Source organism: Bactrocera dorsalis, chromosome 2 (genome assembly GCF_023373825.1).
Source record: "Bactrocera dorsalis isolate Fly_Bdor chromosome 2, ASM2337382v1, whole genome shotgun sequence".
Lineage (NCBI taxonomy): Eukaryota > Metazoa > Arthropoda > Insecta > Diptera > Tephritidae > Bactrocera > Bactrocera dorsalis.
In genome coordinates, this window is record NC_064304.1 from 87,438,089 (window position 1) to 87,453,193 (window position 15,105).

Below are 15,105 nucleotides of genomic sequence, written 5' to 3' on the forward strand. Positions count from 1 at the left end.
AATAAAAGTTCGTAGATGGGCGTAATCGCACCACTGCCACGCCCATAAAACGCCCTTAACCCAAAACCTATAAAGTGCCATAATTAAGCCCTAAATCAAGATATAAAACTGTAATTTGCCACAGAGGATCGCAGTGCCAATCATTTTTAAAAAGTGGGCTTGACCACGCCCTCCAATATGTTTAATGTACAATGTATGTAAAACACTAAAGCTGCAACAACCAAATTTGAATATTATAAGAACTCCTACCGACAGTGTTAAAATGGATGAAATTGGAAAATAACTCCGCTCACTCCGCATATAACGGTACATGGCATTCTTCTGATATCACAGCATTAAAATGAATGAAATTGGTCAGCAACCACGCCTACTTCCCATACAGCACAATTTTAAATTCCACTTGATTCTTTCATCCCCCCGTACACAATTCAAGAAGTAATTAGTATAACGGGATAACGTGCCTTAAGATTTTTGAACTTCTGGCTAACTTTACTCTACATAATTGGGTTTTTAGTAAGTGGCATGTTAATAGTATGTGGTATTGGGAAAAATAGTATATATAAAATTGCTTGGATTTCGAACCTCTGGTTAACGTTTTACATTTTAAAGTATTTCCCAGAAGTATGAAATGTTCGATTGCATCCGAACTTAGTTACTTGTTTTAATTGGTATACTTCTCGATTATTATACAACGAGTACACTACACTTACAGTTTTCGGTGCTCCCCAAACACGATAGCTGTAAATATTTTGTATACAAAATAAGTTTTATTTATTTTTTGATAGTTCAGTAATTTAACGTTTGTCAATAGGGTGGACTGACTTTCGTTTAGTGATTAAGACATTAAAATATGTTGTTATCCTGGTCGAAATTAGGCAACTATATTTTTTTAATAGGATATCTGCCTTGCACTTTTTATCGTATTGTGTAGTATATATGATTTCTGCAACTCAAAAATTCTCTCATATATTATATTTCTATATTTAATGCACAACATATGGATATATAATTTTCAATTGTCCAAAAAACCGCACAACTCGAACTCCTTGACAGTGCGCTGCAGAAATGCCCGATATTTGGGATTTTCAACATTTTGTCGTCTCATTTCATCGCCTTCTTCCGTTCGTGAGGTAAGATTCTCCAATTTTTCATCTCCTGTGGATTCCATGAAAATAAGTGGTGTGAGGCATGTGGCAGCGATGACACCTGGAATTAAAATATGAACAATATCGGGCATACGCTGAATTTATACTATAACTCATATGTGTACCTTGAAGGCTATTCTTAATAAGCTCTATATTTATGTCCTTCAACGTTGGTATATAACCGTCATAATGAAGCTTTTCTAATGTTTCTTTCAATATGCGATGGTATTCGCGCACGATGAATTTAAAATGTACTTTCCGCACATTCTCATTTAATGAACCAAAAAGGAAGTAATTCAAATCCACCGCCGGTGAGCCGTAGTAAGATAATTGGAAGTCTAACTGCAAAAAAGATGTCAAATCCATTTATCAAATGTACGACATACTGAATTCTCACCATGACCACATCATCGGGTTCCTTTGTGTCATTATTTATATGGAACATTAAGTTGTCAATCCACAAATCAGCCAAGTTGAAAACTTGGAAACCCTGATCATGTGACTCGTACATTTTAAGGGCATTTTGAAGCACATTTTCAGCCAATTTGAACATTTTCTCTGTGATCTCTTCATAACCCTTCCAGTGTGTCAATTCCTCAGCAATACATCTTATATTTACAGGAAAGAATGAAAGAAAGTCCTTGCGGTCTGGATTCCTGGAAATGGGGGCTTCTTTAAAAAATTCGAAGATTTCCGGTGTCTCTTTCGCAATGACCGCTGAACAGGCGTGTAACTTTGCCAGCCTTTCTATGGTCGGCAAAGTATAGTCTAGATTAAGCAAGCGGCATCTTTCAAAGTTTTCATAACCCGTTAGTTGCATATCCTCCAGCACAAGGAAGGGCTCAGGCGTTTCGGTGGTATAATAGCATGCAGGCGCAATTTTCGTTTTGTCACCAATGGAGGCCAGCAACTCCTCCACGCGTGGCAGAATTTCTTTATAGGCCAGAATTTCGCGTTTAAATAATTTACTTTTGTGCGCAACAACACCAGTATAGCCTTTTGGATGATCCTAACACAAAAATGTGTTAATTCAGCTGTGACACATATGCACAACAATCATAATAAGTTCACACTTACTTTGATTATGACCGAGAAGCGACCGGTACCGTCTTTCCGCGTCAAATTAAAAGTCACACGATGCATTTCGCTCGCAAAGCCACTGCCATTATCACCTGTCAGCAGCGCGTCTTTCACCACTATCTCCTGCACTTCTATGGTGTCGTCTTTGAAATATTCCTTCAACACATCTTGCAAGAATTCAGCATTGATCCATTCCGGTGGCTGGTAGTTTTTGGCACCTGTCCCCATTCTATTAAAAGTCCGGTAAAATTTTCATAAAATCACTTTTATAATAGTTTCAATAGTCACCTGACTGAAGTTGACTCAATTTGTAATTACTAGCGCGCTATGTCTAGATCTGTTACTGCTTATAACTTGGCGACGGTCAGAATAGTACTGTGCTTCTGAAAACCTGCCGCCTTTGATAGTGAGTGAGAGTTGTTGGCTCTCACGTGCTTCAGCAGTTAACTTTTTATTCATTTTCATTGAATATTTGCTTGTTCACACACATTTATTTTACTTACGATTGTATCTCAGTATTTTATTATAACTTCTCTATGCTGAGCGAAATTTATAAGAAATCCATGTAACAGCTGATTTTGATAGCAACAGAAAGCTCTTTTGAAATAATAGAAAATGAAAATGTAGCTTTGAAAGTCTAATGCTAATCAGAAAATGCTTTCAAAACCAATAGTGTGTGTGTCGATAAGTATCTTGTTTTGGCGCTTTGGTGTATTCATAGCAGAATAGTAGAATATATGTATGTACATAAAATAATTTCAAGCTTTTTTAATCGGCATCGGCTATGCAAAGCTTTCATATACTTATATATCCACAAATATGTACATATACATATGTACAAGCTTGTAGATAAGTTCTTATCACGTGTAAATATTTATAACATATATCGGCAAACCTTAACTATTTTAAATAAATAGCGAAAATAAATTGAACAAAACTATTATGCACCAAAATATTTTTTATCACTCATATTCCTTGCTTGAACACATGTCCTGAAAAATAGGTGTACCGGCTTTTGTTTCTCATATAATGTCTTCTATCTATTAAAAATCCAAAATACCACGTCTATACAAAAATGGTAAAATATCCAACATAGCACGCACATAGAGCGGGTTGGTATAAGCCTTGTGTCGGAATTTGTCGCCTTCGTCCCCGGGTTGTATAAGCTTTAGTAAACTGGCATCCTTATCTGAAGGCATCAGTATCAAAACCAGATGTGTAAATGTTGTACTATACCCTGTTAAAGATATACATACATATTTATATGTTAGATAAAAAATATATATCCCAACATAGCGTATATAGAGATAATAACTCTCACCCCAAAATCCATATTTCAGCATGCTAATATGTAGGTCGGAGAGTTTCGGCGGTGGTTTGACATAATGTAATACTCTTAAACATTTAAGCAGATGTGTATGATAAATTCGTATGAAGTGGTCAAATTCACAAATGCGCAAGTTGCTCTCAACGGAGCATATTATTAGTTCCCATAGATCCTGTGCCGGGCTGCCCCATTTGCATAGTTGAAAGTCTACGAAACGTATTTGATTCACCTCACCACTTGAGGTGTAATTTAACATAATATTGCTAGACCAAAAATCTCCATGATTCAGTACCTTAAACTCGGCGGGATCTGTGTTGAAACAGCCCATTGCTGCATTAACAAATTGTTCAGCATTTGGCTGAAGTTAAAAGGTAGAAAGGGGTGCTTACTAATAATTTGCCATCAACTTGCAATCGACGGTGTCTATTTTTAGTTATACTCACAATACATTCCATATATTTGTCATAATCTTCTAAGCCCCATGTCCGCATTGCTGCTTTGTAGCTTTGTATACGCGCTTGATAAGATTTCGACTTTTCATAATTGGCGGGTAGATAGCTTTTTTGGAAGTCATCTGGATATGCACCGTACTTTTCATGCCACATAACACTGGCAGCATGGAACTCAGCTAACTTCTCTAGAACACGCTTCATATGCGGCATATCGAATCCTTTGAGTCTATTAATGTTTCGAAATTTCTTTGTATTTAAATCTTCCAGGACGATAGTAATGCGACTGGATTTTTGCTCGATCCATTGACACTTGGGTGCGAATTTAATTTTTTTGCCGAGATCATGGTAAAATTGTTCCAGCTGAGGAAGAATTTGTTCATACATAAGTTTTTCCTTTGGAAAGAGATTCAGTGAATTGATAAGTGTTCCGCCTTTGTCATCGTCCAGCATTGTTTTAACAATATACGACTTCTGTTGTGTGTAACCGTCTCGAATATAGTTAGAAAATAAAAGAGGAAAGAAAGTAATATAAAAACCATATTTGTAATCATCTTAATATAATTATTAATATTTTAAAATATTCTTATTAGCAATTCGATCTGGGACGTAAAAGTGATTAAATATATGCCATCGTTATCCCAACTGTCAATATTTTCACACTTTCGTTTCTTAAGACTGTAAAAAGCCGATATTATCTTGAATTACATTTTTATTGTTGCTTTTTGTTTCAAGTTCATTTCACGTTTTTAATGGAATCGGCTTTTCTAAAATACCCTGATCTTCTGAATTTCGGTTATTAGTTATCTGACCACGAAAACACGTACCTTTTAGTTCAATGTCCATTAAAATGCGCATCATGAGCGATGTGTAATTTTCACCCGGCGGTGTAGCCGGTATAGGCGTCAATTTCAATATTTTGTGGAAATTTGAATCTTCCCGGAGCAATACTTTCTCGAAATATTTTGCATTTATCCATTTAGGAATATCAAACTGTATATTGTTATTGAATTTGTTGCTATTGTCGGGCATTATTTTATTCTCTGTTATGTGACTTTTATATTTAAACCTTTGAGAGCTCTTTCGTAACCTAATGTTGAGCGGCAACTAGATTGTACAAGCATCTAATATCTTCCGGCTAGCTTGCAGTTACCGCAGTTAGACGCAAGTAAACGCCATGTATTTACTCATACATATTTGTATACATTATTTAACTTGTCTCGCAAAACCACTGAAGTTGAGCGTGCGTCAGTTGTGTACACTTGTTGTTCATATGGCACAAATGAGCTTGCAAAAAGCTTAGAAAGTTAATTAATATTTACATAGAGAGCATAATAATAGTTATTACTCGTACTAGTTGCCTAATTGTTTCCTAATGACTTTATAATAATTTTCTCTACTATTCAGCTACGATCTGTTTTCAGTTATCGTTGGTTTAAACTTTCATTCTTTGCCTTTCAAAGGACAACTGAGTATCTACAAAATTATTTTAAAGAAATAAGTAAGGATAACAGAGTTTCCTAAGAAATTTAGCCTATGAAATCGCGCTTCTTTACTTGCAATAACTCACAGTCTACTCAGTTTCATTACGATATCTTGTACTATTAGGACTCCTTTAGCAAACTTGAATCAATAGTTTACATTTAATATATAATATAAGAATGTTCATGAGAATTAAGTAAACCACTAGCAATTATTTTATAAAATTTAATTATCTGCAATTACGATAAAATGTAAAGATATCTAAAATAGCCTCTTTAACCCTGCTTTCATAACGTACGTCTGAGAGGCGCACGACCTCTTTACATTTTGCTCTCCCTCCTACAATTTTTTTCACAACGCATGCATATTTTAATTTAACAAATAAATTATCAAAGTATAAAGTTTCATGGTATCCAATGAAAGCCCAAAAGAAACGATACATCTACCAGACGTATCATTATGACTGAAAGGGTTAAAAATAACGTTATGAAGGCAGGGTTAAAGTAAGGATTTGTGAAGTTCTTTATCCAAAAGCGCTGATCATATGTAGGGTATAATGAAGGTGTCAAATTATAAAAAATACTAGAAACCACATATATTTACTGGATCTTCGTAAATCCGATTTTTATCCATTTTCAAATATGCGGATAGTGCCAGTTCTATTGAAGACAAAAAATAGACAAGTTGGTTGTTTTCATAATGACAAGGTGAATTTATTTTTAGCATTTTTTATTTTTGTTGCTTTAATGCACTTTATATGTACAGCGTAGATGATCATACAAGTGCATGAGAAATATATGATACCATCTATGCAATGCTCGGTGAATTAAAAAGTTGCTAAACCTTCCAGTCCAACAGACCACGATTATCCAACCATGGTAAAAGCTCCGATACAGACTCAACATATTTTGGATTAGTATACATGGCAAATTTAAGTTTATCCTCGTTTTGCGTTCCATTTTTATTGGTTTCATCACCAATTTTCTCCAACATCACGACGGGCAATATTTTAGAAACGGCCAAATAGGCTAAAAAAATGAATTCATGTCTATAATTTAAACGGACACAAATAGATTTTATCTAAGTACTTTCTTACCTGTTAGACCGTGTTTCAGTAACACGGAGTGGAGATTACGAAGTTTCGGTAAAGGCCTGTGATATTGAAGAAGTTTTAAATTCTCAACCAGGTTATCGAAATAGTAACGAATCAAGTAGTCAAAATGTGCTATTTTGATGTCTGCGGCAGTAGAGGATAGTATGAAGTAATACAGATCATTAGCTGGCGAGCCGTATTTGCCCACTTGAAAGTCAATAAAACGAGTATCCGTAATTTTGCCGAACGCATTATACTTAAATAAAATGTTATTCACCCAGCAATCGCCGTGGTTGAGTACGTTGAATTCACTTGGATTATAAGTCTGATTCTGCAGCAGGCGATCCACCAAGTAGCTGTCGCTGTCAGCCTAAAAAGGAGGATTTGAATATGTAAGTATAAGTTTTTTCTAAAGACATCCTATTCAATATTATGAGTAATCTGCTTATTAGCGAAATTTTGATTTGTTGATTCTAAGAAATAGTCAAGTAGGTTTTTAGGTACATACTATAATCGTATAGCAACAATTTTCGAGAATTTAACGAGCCCAGATAGATGTCCTTAATGCAAAGTGTATATCCCGCCACTTACCAACTTTTCATAGTACGCTTGACCATTCTTCCACTTTTTCAATTGGGTTAAGAATGCGCTAGACGAGTTGAACTGCTTCAGTAGTTCTGTATTATTCCTTGAATAAATTCCAACAGTGAATTCCTCAGGAAACATTCCAAAGTGTTCCACGTAGCACGCGGATGCAGCATGAAATTCCGCCAGTTTCTGGAGCACATGCTTGGTATGTTCCAAGTCTAAACCTTTGATTCGATTGGCATTTTTATAACCTCTTGGACGTAGATCTTCCAGCAAAACATAATCGACGCCTATGTCACGATCGACTTGATACGCATTCGGAGCAAATTTAATATCACTGCCCGCTTGCTTGTAAAGCGCTTCGAATTTCGGTATAATACTGTGGTACGTTTGTTCCTCCTTCGGGAACAGTTTTAACAGATTTAATATTTTTGACATCATTTCGTTGCTATGTGGTACTTTAAGGACGAAAGTAACAGTTTTTAAGCTGCCATCTGTATGTGAAATTGTTAAAGTGTTAAAATAAAACATTTGTGTGAAGAGATTATGTGAAGAGCACAGGATCTAATATTATATGCGCATAAAAACCTGTAAGCTCTACATCCAGATGGAGACGCATCAGCAAAGATGTATAGTTGGCGGTGCTACTCGGGTCAATATCAGATCGAGCGCTGACAATTTTGCTAAAATCTTCTCCAATATGGGTGCGTGCGGCATTTTCAAAAGTTACTGCTTCCAACCACTCAGGTAGCTTGCCAACATTATTCTCGACATTTCCGTTTGGTGTGTCGTTCATTGTAATTTGGTAAACCTTAGAAGAATACATGTAAACATATGCATATTATTAATTAAACACACATTTGAGGTTATAAATTGGAAAAATAGCTTTTTGATGGTAACGTCTTTGGATCAACGAAAGACAGATGTCGCTTGAGTTTGTGGGTGGAGCTATACAGCCCTCCGTGCAAAACATCTTAGCGTGTCATCCCTAAAAATACATGAGTATACATAAACGAATAATAAAATCCCACCCTCGTACAACTTCTAATTTGGCAAAAAAAAAGCACGTAACAGATGACTAACATTGTGTGGAACGTTGTATACCCTTACTAACGCAAGTAACTTTGAACTCATTACGTATATGGTATTTTTGATATCTTATGCGTAAATAGGAAAGAACCGTTATAGGAAGATATGCCTATGAGAGTAAAATAGTTTATATATTTATAAATAAAAGCATTCGACTCTGATTTTGAGTTATTTTAAGAAAATTTCAAACATATTGAAGACAACTTCTATTATTACTACAGTATATCGAGATTGGCAACCCTGCGTTGTTAGTGAGCAATCAACTGACACGTTTCTACGGCAAAAATCCAAATGCCGTGGAAATCTACGGCATCCTACGGCAAAGAGAGAAGGGAGTAGCGTTTTTCGCTGTTCACTTACATTGCGTGCCCATAAGATTGGTCGTATCAGCTGACACGGGCCACGGGTCTACGTTTTTGGCTGTTTGCGCTATTAGTGTTTAATATTTGAAGCTGCCTTGAGGATAATATCAAGCATAAATATGGAGAAAGCGCTAAGTAAGCTATTTTTTTTTTTTTGTTTTTAAGGCGTGAATAACATTTAGTTCACTGCACAAGGCACCTACATTCATACATATGTACGTATGCATTTTTAGTTATATTCACATGCACTGTGTTATTCTATTTCAATTAAATGCTGTTTTAAATTTTAGCATTTTTTTTAATGAAAATTATTGATAACTTTCTATCCGATCCTATCACACTCTGTGTTACTGCACGTTCAGGTAATGTCGTCAGAAGTGTCGGCAATTAAGCCCATTTAATATTTTTATTTGACTTTTCACTATCTTTTAAACTTTAATTACTTTTATTAATGATTGTAGTAAATCAGAACTTATTTTATTTTTACGTTGTCCATACATGCAAACTAAACAAGTTTTACCATTTTATCAATCACAATTCACACCCCAATGGCGTTGTTGGTACTGATAATTTCTCAGCACATTTACTTTATTTTATATCAAAAGGAACATATGCACATAGCATGTTTGCTTACATTTCATTTATGGTGAAAAATAAATTAAAAGTATAGGTATAATTTGGACAAACTTGATAATTAACATTTACCTCTTGCTATAAAGATAGAGCTGTACTCGTATATTATTTGCCCAATTGCAGCGGTCGCACCCAATGTTTGCCGAAAGATTGCTGGTTCTGGTATGAAATGTGGTTGATTTGGTTAAGAAAGATTCGAATTCGCATAAGTCGAATTATATTTGTTGAAAAATGTTACTACACACCAATTGATTATTTTCTGAATTATAGCTGGTGAATAAAAATACAGCAACAAGAATCATTCATCATGCCTCCGCAACCAGCTGCACTCCCCCCTACCTGTGCCACTATCGACACTTTCTATGTATGGTATCATTATCACTATGCGATAGGCAAAGCGACCATATCACAAGAACCGTGAGTACCACTAATAATGTTTGATTGATAAGTCTGTTTTGTGAGCGCACTTGGCTGATTCGAACTGTGGCCTGCTTGCATTATAAATTTGGTATATACATATATGTATATGTATGTATGTACATTGAATGTCTGCTTATTACCGGGACATGTGATGCGATTTCTTAACGCACACACATACATATGTTTCAGAATATGTTTCGAATATAAAAAGTAGAAATCCCCTGCGGCAGCGTTGCAGGTTGTGATTCACTTTCAATTTAGAAGAACATTTTTTTAATTGGTGTTAATTGATGTGCGCCACTAGGTATGCCATTAAATCATTTAAAATATGTGGCTTGAGTTTTAAAACGATTTTTACGCTTTATTTGGGTAAACTTTCGTAGGCTATGTATAAATACGTATCTTTATATACTCAATATACATAAATGTAACAGACCAAAGAAAGGGTCGGAGATCTTTAGCGATGAGCTGAGTTGATTTAGCCATGTACGCCTGTCTATATATATGCGAGTTCCTGAGTTTTTAAGATATCCATCTTTTACACACATCCTTCTCTCACGAAAAAGCTGATAATATGTATGTCAGTACCGCCAATAGCTGCTTCGATCGGAATCAAATGCTTGTATGGGATCTGTTGTACTTGTGAAGGATATTCTAGCTTCCGTACGAAAGAAGTTAACGTTTTATCTTGCTATTTATTGAATTGGCCTCCATTAAACTGAAATAACAAATTTTACTTGAAGAAATTATTACAAATTATTTAAAAGATTTCAGTTGATAATTTCAATTACTGAAAAAAGTTCTTTGCGCAGGCGTGGAAATGAAATTTTACTGATTATATGAAAAACAACGAAGCTATCGAAATAAGTTCGCAAAAGTTACAGTCAGAATGACTTCAAAATGTCCAAAATCGCATTCGGTTCCATAAAGGAATGCAAAGTAGTAAATACAACGGTGTCTGGAATATTTTTCAAATTGCTTTCTTTTTATTTTACTATAATTTTACTTGTATTTTCACTATCCAACTCCGTTCGATTTCTTCTTGGGTAATTTAGACTACTTCGCTAATCCGGCCTAACGACGACATTGAATTGAAGCGATGAGTTGATAAACAAAACATTTAAAAATACGAGTTTGTATATTTTTTGCTCAATTAGAGCTTTTGCGCCAAAGCTTTCCCATACAAGTGCATGTTGTGTATTCTTCAGCTAACTTCAGGTACTCATGTACTTGATCTCTTTTTTACTCTTAAAACTTCGATAGCTCTTAAAAAATATTTTGGAAGAGCATCAGGAAGTATAAACTTGTGTGTTTCTCTAAAAATTAAAGCAGCGTGAACATTTCACAATATGAAGCATTCATTGAAAGTGCATATTTTGATCGTAAATGAGGTCATGGCAATGCATTTCAGCAGAGTTGCAAACTAAGCTTCTGCTAGCAGTTAGGAAGGAAGTACAAAATTATAAATTAATTATGGAAAGTTACTCTTTATTACAATTGTTATTTTGACTTGCAATGTTATACATTTATAGAAAATACGAAAATTTTTATTATGTGAGCTTAAATTAATATTCATATTCCCGTTGATATTAGTATGGAGATACAATAAGTTGATGTAGGACAGGAGTTTGCCCACTGCTGTATTTCAGAAGAACGTTTAGTGTTCCAATTGATTATTTGAATGTCATTAATGCTTAAAAAATCTATTTGTATTTACAAAATCACTCGGCGTTTCCCATTTGATACGCAAGAATTGTGGTAATTAACACTCATACTTCGAAAACACCACGATTGCTCATCCAGGGCATCAAAATTTCCAAATGTTTGCGGTACCTGGGGTTGGAGAACATCAAATTTCTGAACCGATCACCAGCATCCGTATCATTAATGAAGCTGTCTATATTAGAATCGTCATTCGATTCCAATAAAGCCACTGCCATAACACCGAAAGACGTCGATAATGCTATTGATATGTTGAAATATATACATCATAATAATATGAATAAATTAGCTTTGGCATCGCATAATTGCAATTAGCCAAATTGTTCTAAAATTACTTACCCCATATTCCATATTTTATAATTGCACAATGAATTTCTTTCAATGTCGGCAATTTTTTGGGGTACTTCAAAATAGTTAAGTTTTTCACTAAGTTTTCGTGATAGAATTTAATAAGATAGTTGAATTCTTTGACTTTTAAATCATATGCAGTAGACGATACCAAGAAGTACAGCAAGTCCTTCGCAGGAGAGCCATAATTCACCATTTGATAATCGATGAGGACCGTGTCTACAATTTTCCCTTCAGCATCGTATTTAAACATGATGTTGTTGCTCCAGCAATCGCCATGGTTCAAAACGTTAAATTCATTTGGATCATACTTCGATGTATTGAACAATAAATCGGTAATATAATCGAAAACATTCACCTGAGTGTTCAAATGATTCAAACTGATTAGAAAGTTTTGAAGTAAATAGCATCTAGTAAGTCACTTACCAAGTCGTCCATGTAATCTTCGCTACCCTTAATTGTTTTTACAGACGATAAAAATTGTGATTTAATTGTTGTACTGAAATTTTCCATAGTTTCTCGCTGGGATTCGCTGAATATACCTTTAATGAACATCTCCGGGAATATGCCTTTAGTCTCGACACGTGTGGCCGAAGCAGCATGCCACTGCGATAAACGCTCAAGCACTGCCTTTGTATGCACCAAGTTGAGTCCCTCCAATCGATTGGCGTTCTTATAACCAAGTGGTCGAAGGTCTTCCAGCAATATAACTCCGAATTCGGAAGGTGTATCGATGTTATAACAACTTGCGGAAAACATTGCATTGACTCCGGCATTTACGTACATCTGCTTGAACTCGGGTAGAACTTCATGGTACATCTTGTACTCAATTTCGAAAATGTTATGCTTGCGCATCATATCTTTAAGAATTTCGTTTTCCTGCGGCAGCTTCATCATGAGCGAAATCGAATCCGTTAAGGCATCTGCAGTTCAAAAGGCGGAGTCGAAGAGCAATAAAAGTATATAATTTAGTAAATTGTATATTTTATATTTTTCATAAATACTCATTAACCTGTTAATTCAATGTCTACATGAATACGTAGCATGACAGTGGCATAGTTTTCTCCAGCAGCCAATGCGGGCTTAGCCTCAAAATGTGTGATTTTTCGAAATTTCGGAATGGACTCGATAAGAACATTTTCAAATAGTTCTGCCGTTAACCATTTTGGAATTTCGAAACCTGTTCCCGCTTTTATTTCTGATGCTTCATTCTGATTCTGATCGATTACTGATGACATCCTAAACTCTGTATATAGTATGTATTATAACAATAAACTTTTATATTCTTGTGTAGTAAACAGCGTTTATGCAGTTCAACGGTTCACTCACGACTATTTGAAATTTTGCCAATCACTTGCCTCACTATTTGTACCGCATCAGATCGGATCGCTCGCCTCTCTCTTTGTATAGAGAGCGCATCAGCAAACATTTTAATCATTAAGTACTGATACAAATTAAAAATAATTGTGAAATATTATCTACGAAGTTTGTTGTCATAAACACCACATTGCAATTCATTGTAAGGAAATATTTAATAATTGGGTGCTTAACATTGTAAAAACACTCGTCACATTTTACATATGTACACCCGCTATATTTTTGAATTTTTCATTGCGAATTGGAATATATAATACTTGTACATATGTATTCTGTAAGTTCAGTAGTTAAGTTCGCATATGTATGTAAAGGGTGATTTTTTAAGAGCTTGATAACTTTTTAAAAAAAAAAAAACGCATAAAATTTGCAAAATCTCATCGGTTCTTTATTTGAAACGTTAGATTGGTTCATGACATTTACTTTTTGAAGATAATTTCATTTAAATGTTGACCGCGGCTGCGTCTTAGGTGGTCCATTCGGAAAGTCCAATTTTGGGCAACTTTTTCGAGCATTTCGGCCGGAATAGCCCGAATTTCTTCGGAAATGTTGTCTTCCAAAGCTGGAATAGTTGCTGGCTTATTTCTGTAGACTTTAGACTTGACGTAGCCCCACAAAAAATAGTCTAAAGGCGTTAAATCGCATGATCTTGGTGGCCAACTTACGGGTCCATTTCTTGAGATGAATTGTTGTCCGAAGTTTTCCCTCAAAATGGCCATAGAATCGCGAGCTGCATCTTGTTGAAACCACATGTCAACCAAGTTCAGTTCTTCCATTTTTGGCAACAAAAAGTTTGTTAGCATCGAACGATAGCGATCGCCATTCACCGTAACGTTGCGTCCAACAGCATCTTTGAAAAAATACGGTCCAATGATTCCACCAGCGTACAAACCACACCAAACAGTGCATTTTTCGGGATGCATGGGCAGTTCTTGAACGGCTTCTGGTTGCTCTTCACCCCAAATGCGGCAATTTTGCTTATTTACGTAGCCATTCAACCAGAAATGAGCCTCATCTCTGAACAAAACACGCGCGCGAAACACATTTCGAACCGAACACTGATTTTGGTAATAAAATTCAATGATTTGCAAGCGTTGCTCGTTAGTAAGTCTATTCATGATGAAATGTCAAAGCATACTGAGCATCTTTCTCTTTGACACCATGTCTGAAATCCCACGTGATCTGTCAAATACTAATGCATGAAAATCCTAACCTCAAAAAAATCACCCGTTACATATGTGTGTACACTCGGCGAAATAGCCCACGCACTTAATAGAGTGACTATGCATAAATAGGTATAAGGTTCATGTTATCTTAAGATAAACAGTCTTTTTTGTTTTTGAGAGTCAACCACTTACTAATTTTACTTCATGTTTAAAGCCTTTTCATATAATAAACTTATGGTTTAACGCTTGCTTTAGTGAAAAACACATTGCAAACCCTACAACTAAAATTTCTTATGGACAATAATTGGTTAATTCACAACCTGTCGTAAAGCATCGGAAAATCGTAAAATTATTAATTTTTACAATTGTTTTTGTTGAACAAATATAATTAAAGTTACACAAGTTATTTACATATTTAATATTTTGTTTGTTTTGTATTTAACAATTGAACAAATAAAAAACCAAAATAAAATTATTTATTAAAAAAAATCTTAGTATTTTGTAGAGCACCACCTCCTCCTAATAACCTCGGCTATTTGTTTAAAATAAAGATAATTTTATTTAATTTTTATTAATATCTTCATTTTACAAAGCTTTAATAATTTTTTCCATTTCTTTTAGACTTTTTGGATGCTTTTCTCTTTTCCTTTTGCCCGTATAATGCCAGCAGTTCCCAATTGGCTTGAAATCTGGACTGTTTCCTGGCCACGTAAAAGACTCAATTCCATGAACCGTTCGATTTTTTTGTGTTCGAACAGCTGTTCAATAGTTGGCAAAACAACTTCTACTAAAATTCGAATGTATCTTTCTGCATTCACAGCTCTTTT

At 35.1% G+C, this 15,105-nt stretch overlaps 3 protein-coding genes across 4 annotated transcripts; all 3 read right to left on the reverse strand.

Annotated features, from left to right (window-relative positions):
- Positions 1-996: 996 nt before the first annotated feature.
- LOC105229526 (uncharacterized) lies at positions 997-2,765 on the reverse strand. The gene is made up of 5 exons (XM_011209866.4): positions 2,514-2,765; positions 2,223-2,454; positions 1,543-2,154; positions 1,271-1,487; positions 997-1,206 (listed from the first exon to the last, which is right to left on the reverse strand). The coding sequence occupies exons 2-5, from the start codon at positions 2,451-2,453 to the stop codon at positions 1,013-1,015; spliced, it is 1,254 nt and encodes a 417-aa protein (XP_011208168.2). The 5' UTR covers position 2,454; positions 2,514-2,765; the 3' UTR covers positions 997-1,012.
- A 498-nt stretch (positions 2,766-3,263) lies between these two features.
- LOC105229525 (uncharacterized) lies at positions 3,264-5,151 on the reverse strand. Of its 2 annotated transcripts, none has more exons than XM_011209864.4 (4): positions 4,829-5,151; positions 3,996-4,492; positions 3,547-3,910; positions 3,264-3,462 (listed from the first exon to the last, which is right to left on the reverse strand). In XM_011209864.4, the coding sequence occupies exons 1-4, from the start codon at positions 5,031-5,033 to the stop codon at positions 3,269-3,271; spliced, it is 1,260 nt and encodes a 419-aa protein (XP_011208166.2). In that variant the 5' UTR covers positions 5,034-5,151; the 3' UTR covers positions 3,264-3,268. The 2 variants fall into 2 exon arrangements, with proteins under 2 accessions (XP_011208166.2, XP_011208167.2); XM_011209865.4 differs by having other exon boundaries at positions 3,996-4,475; positions 4,829-4,970.
- A 1,020-nt stretch (positions 5,152-6,171) lies between these two features.
- LOC105229523 (uncharacterized) lies at positions 6,172-13,081 on the reverse strand. Its single transcript, XM_029551738.2, has 8 exons — positions 12,751-13,081; positions 12,165-12,661; positions 11,730-12,096; positions 11,444-11,631; positions 7,753-7,975; positions 7,168-7,658; positions 6,580-6,946; positions 6,172-6,511 (listed from the first exon to the last, which is right to left on the reverse strand). The coding sequence occupies exons 1-8, from the start codon at positions 12,974-12,976 to the stop codon at positions 6,321-6,323; spliced, it is 2,550 nt and encodes an 849-aa protein (XP_029407598.2). The 5' UTR covers positions 12,977-13,081; the 3' UTR covers positions 6,172-6,320.
- Positions 13,082-15,105: the final 2,024 nt, after the last annotated feature.

What these genes read in the sequence shown, in the direction of transcription:
- LOC105229526 (XM_011209866.4), bottom strand. Translation starts at nt 2,453, where the DNA reads ATGGGGACAGGTGCCAAAAACTACCAGCCACCGGAATGGATCAATGCT. An exon ending in AACCCGATGATGTGGTCATG is followed by an intron (nt 1,488 to 1,542) that starts GTGAGAATTCAG and finishes TCTTTTTTGCAG; the next exon opens with TTAGACTTCCAATTATCTTA. An exon ending in TATTAAGAATAGCCTTCAAG is followed by an intron (nt 1,207 to 1,270) that starts GTACACATATGA and finishes TTTTAATTCCAG; the next exon opens with GTGTCATCGCTGCCACATGC.
- LOC105229525 (XM_011209864.4), bottom strand. Translation starts at nt 5,033, where the DNA reads ATGCCCGACAATAGCAACAAATTCAATAACAATATACAGTTTGATATT. An exon ending in AATGGACATTGAACTAAAAG is followed by an intron (nt 4,493 to 4,828) that starts GTACGTGTTTTC and finishes ACTATATTCGAG; the next exon opens with ACGGTTACACACAACAGAAG. An exon ending in GCTGAAATATGGATTTTGGG is followed by an intron (nt 3,463 to 3,546) that starts GTGAGAGTTATT and finishes TATCTTTAACAG; the next exon opens with GGTATAGTACAACATTTACA.
- LOC105229523 (XM_029551738.2), bottom strand. Translation starts at nt 12,976, where the DNA reads ATGTCATCAGTAATCGATCAGAATCAGAATGAAGCATCAGAAATAAAA. An exon ending in GCAATCGTGGTGTTTTCGAA is followed by an intron (nt 7,976 to 11,443) that starts GTATGAGTGTTA and finishes TATTCTTCTAAG; the next exon opens with GTTTACCAAATTACAATGAA. An exon ending in AAGCGTACTATGAAAAGTTG is followed by an intron (nt 6,947 to 7,167) that starts GTAAGTGGCGGG and finishes CCTCCTTTTTAG; the next exon opens with GCTGACAGCGACAGCTACTT.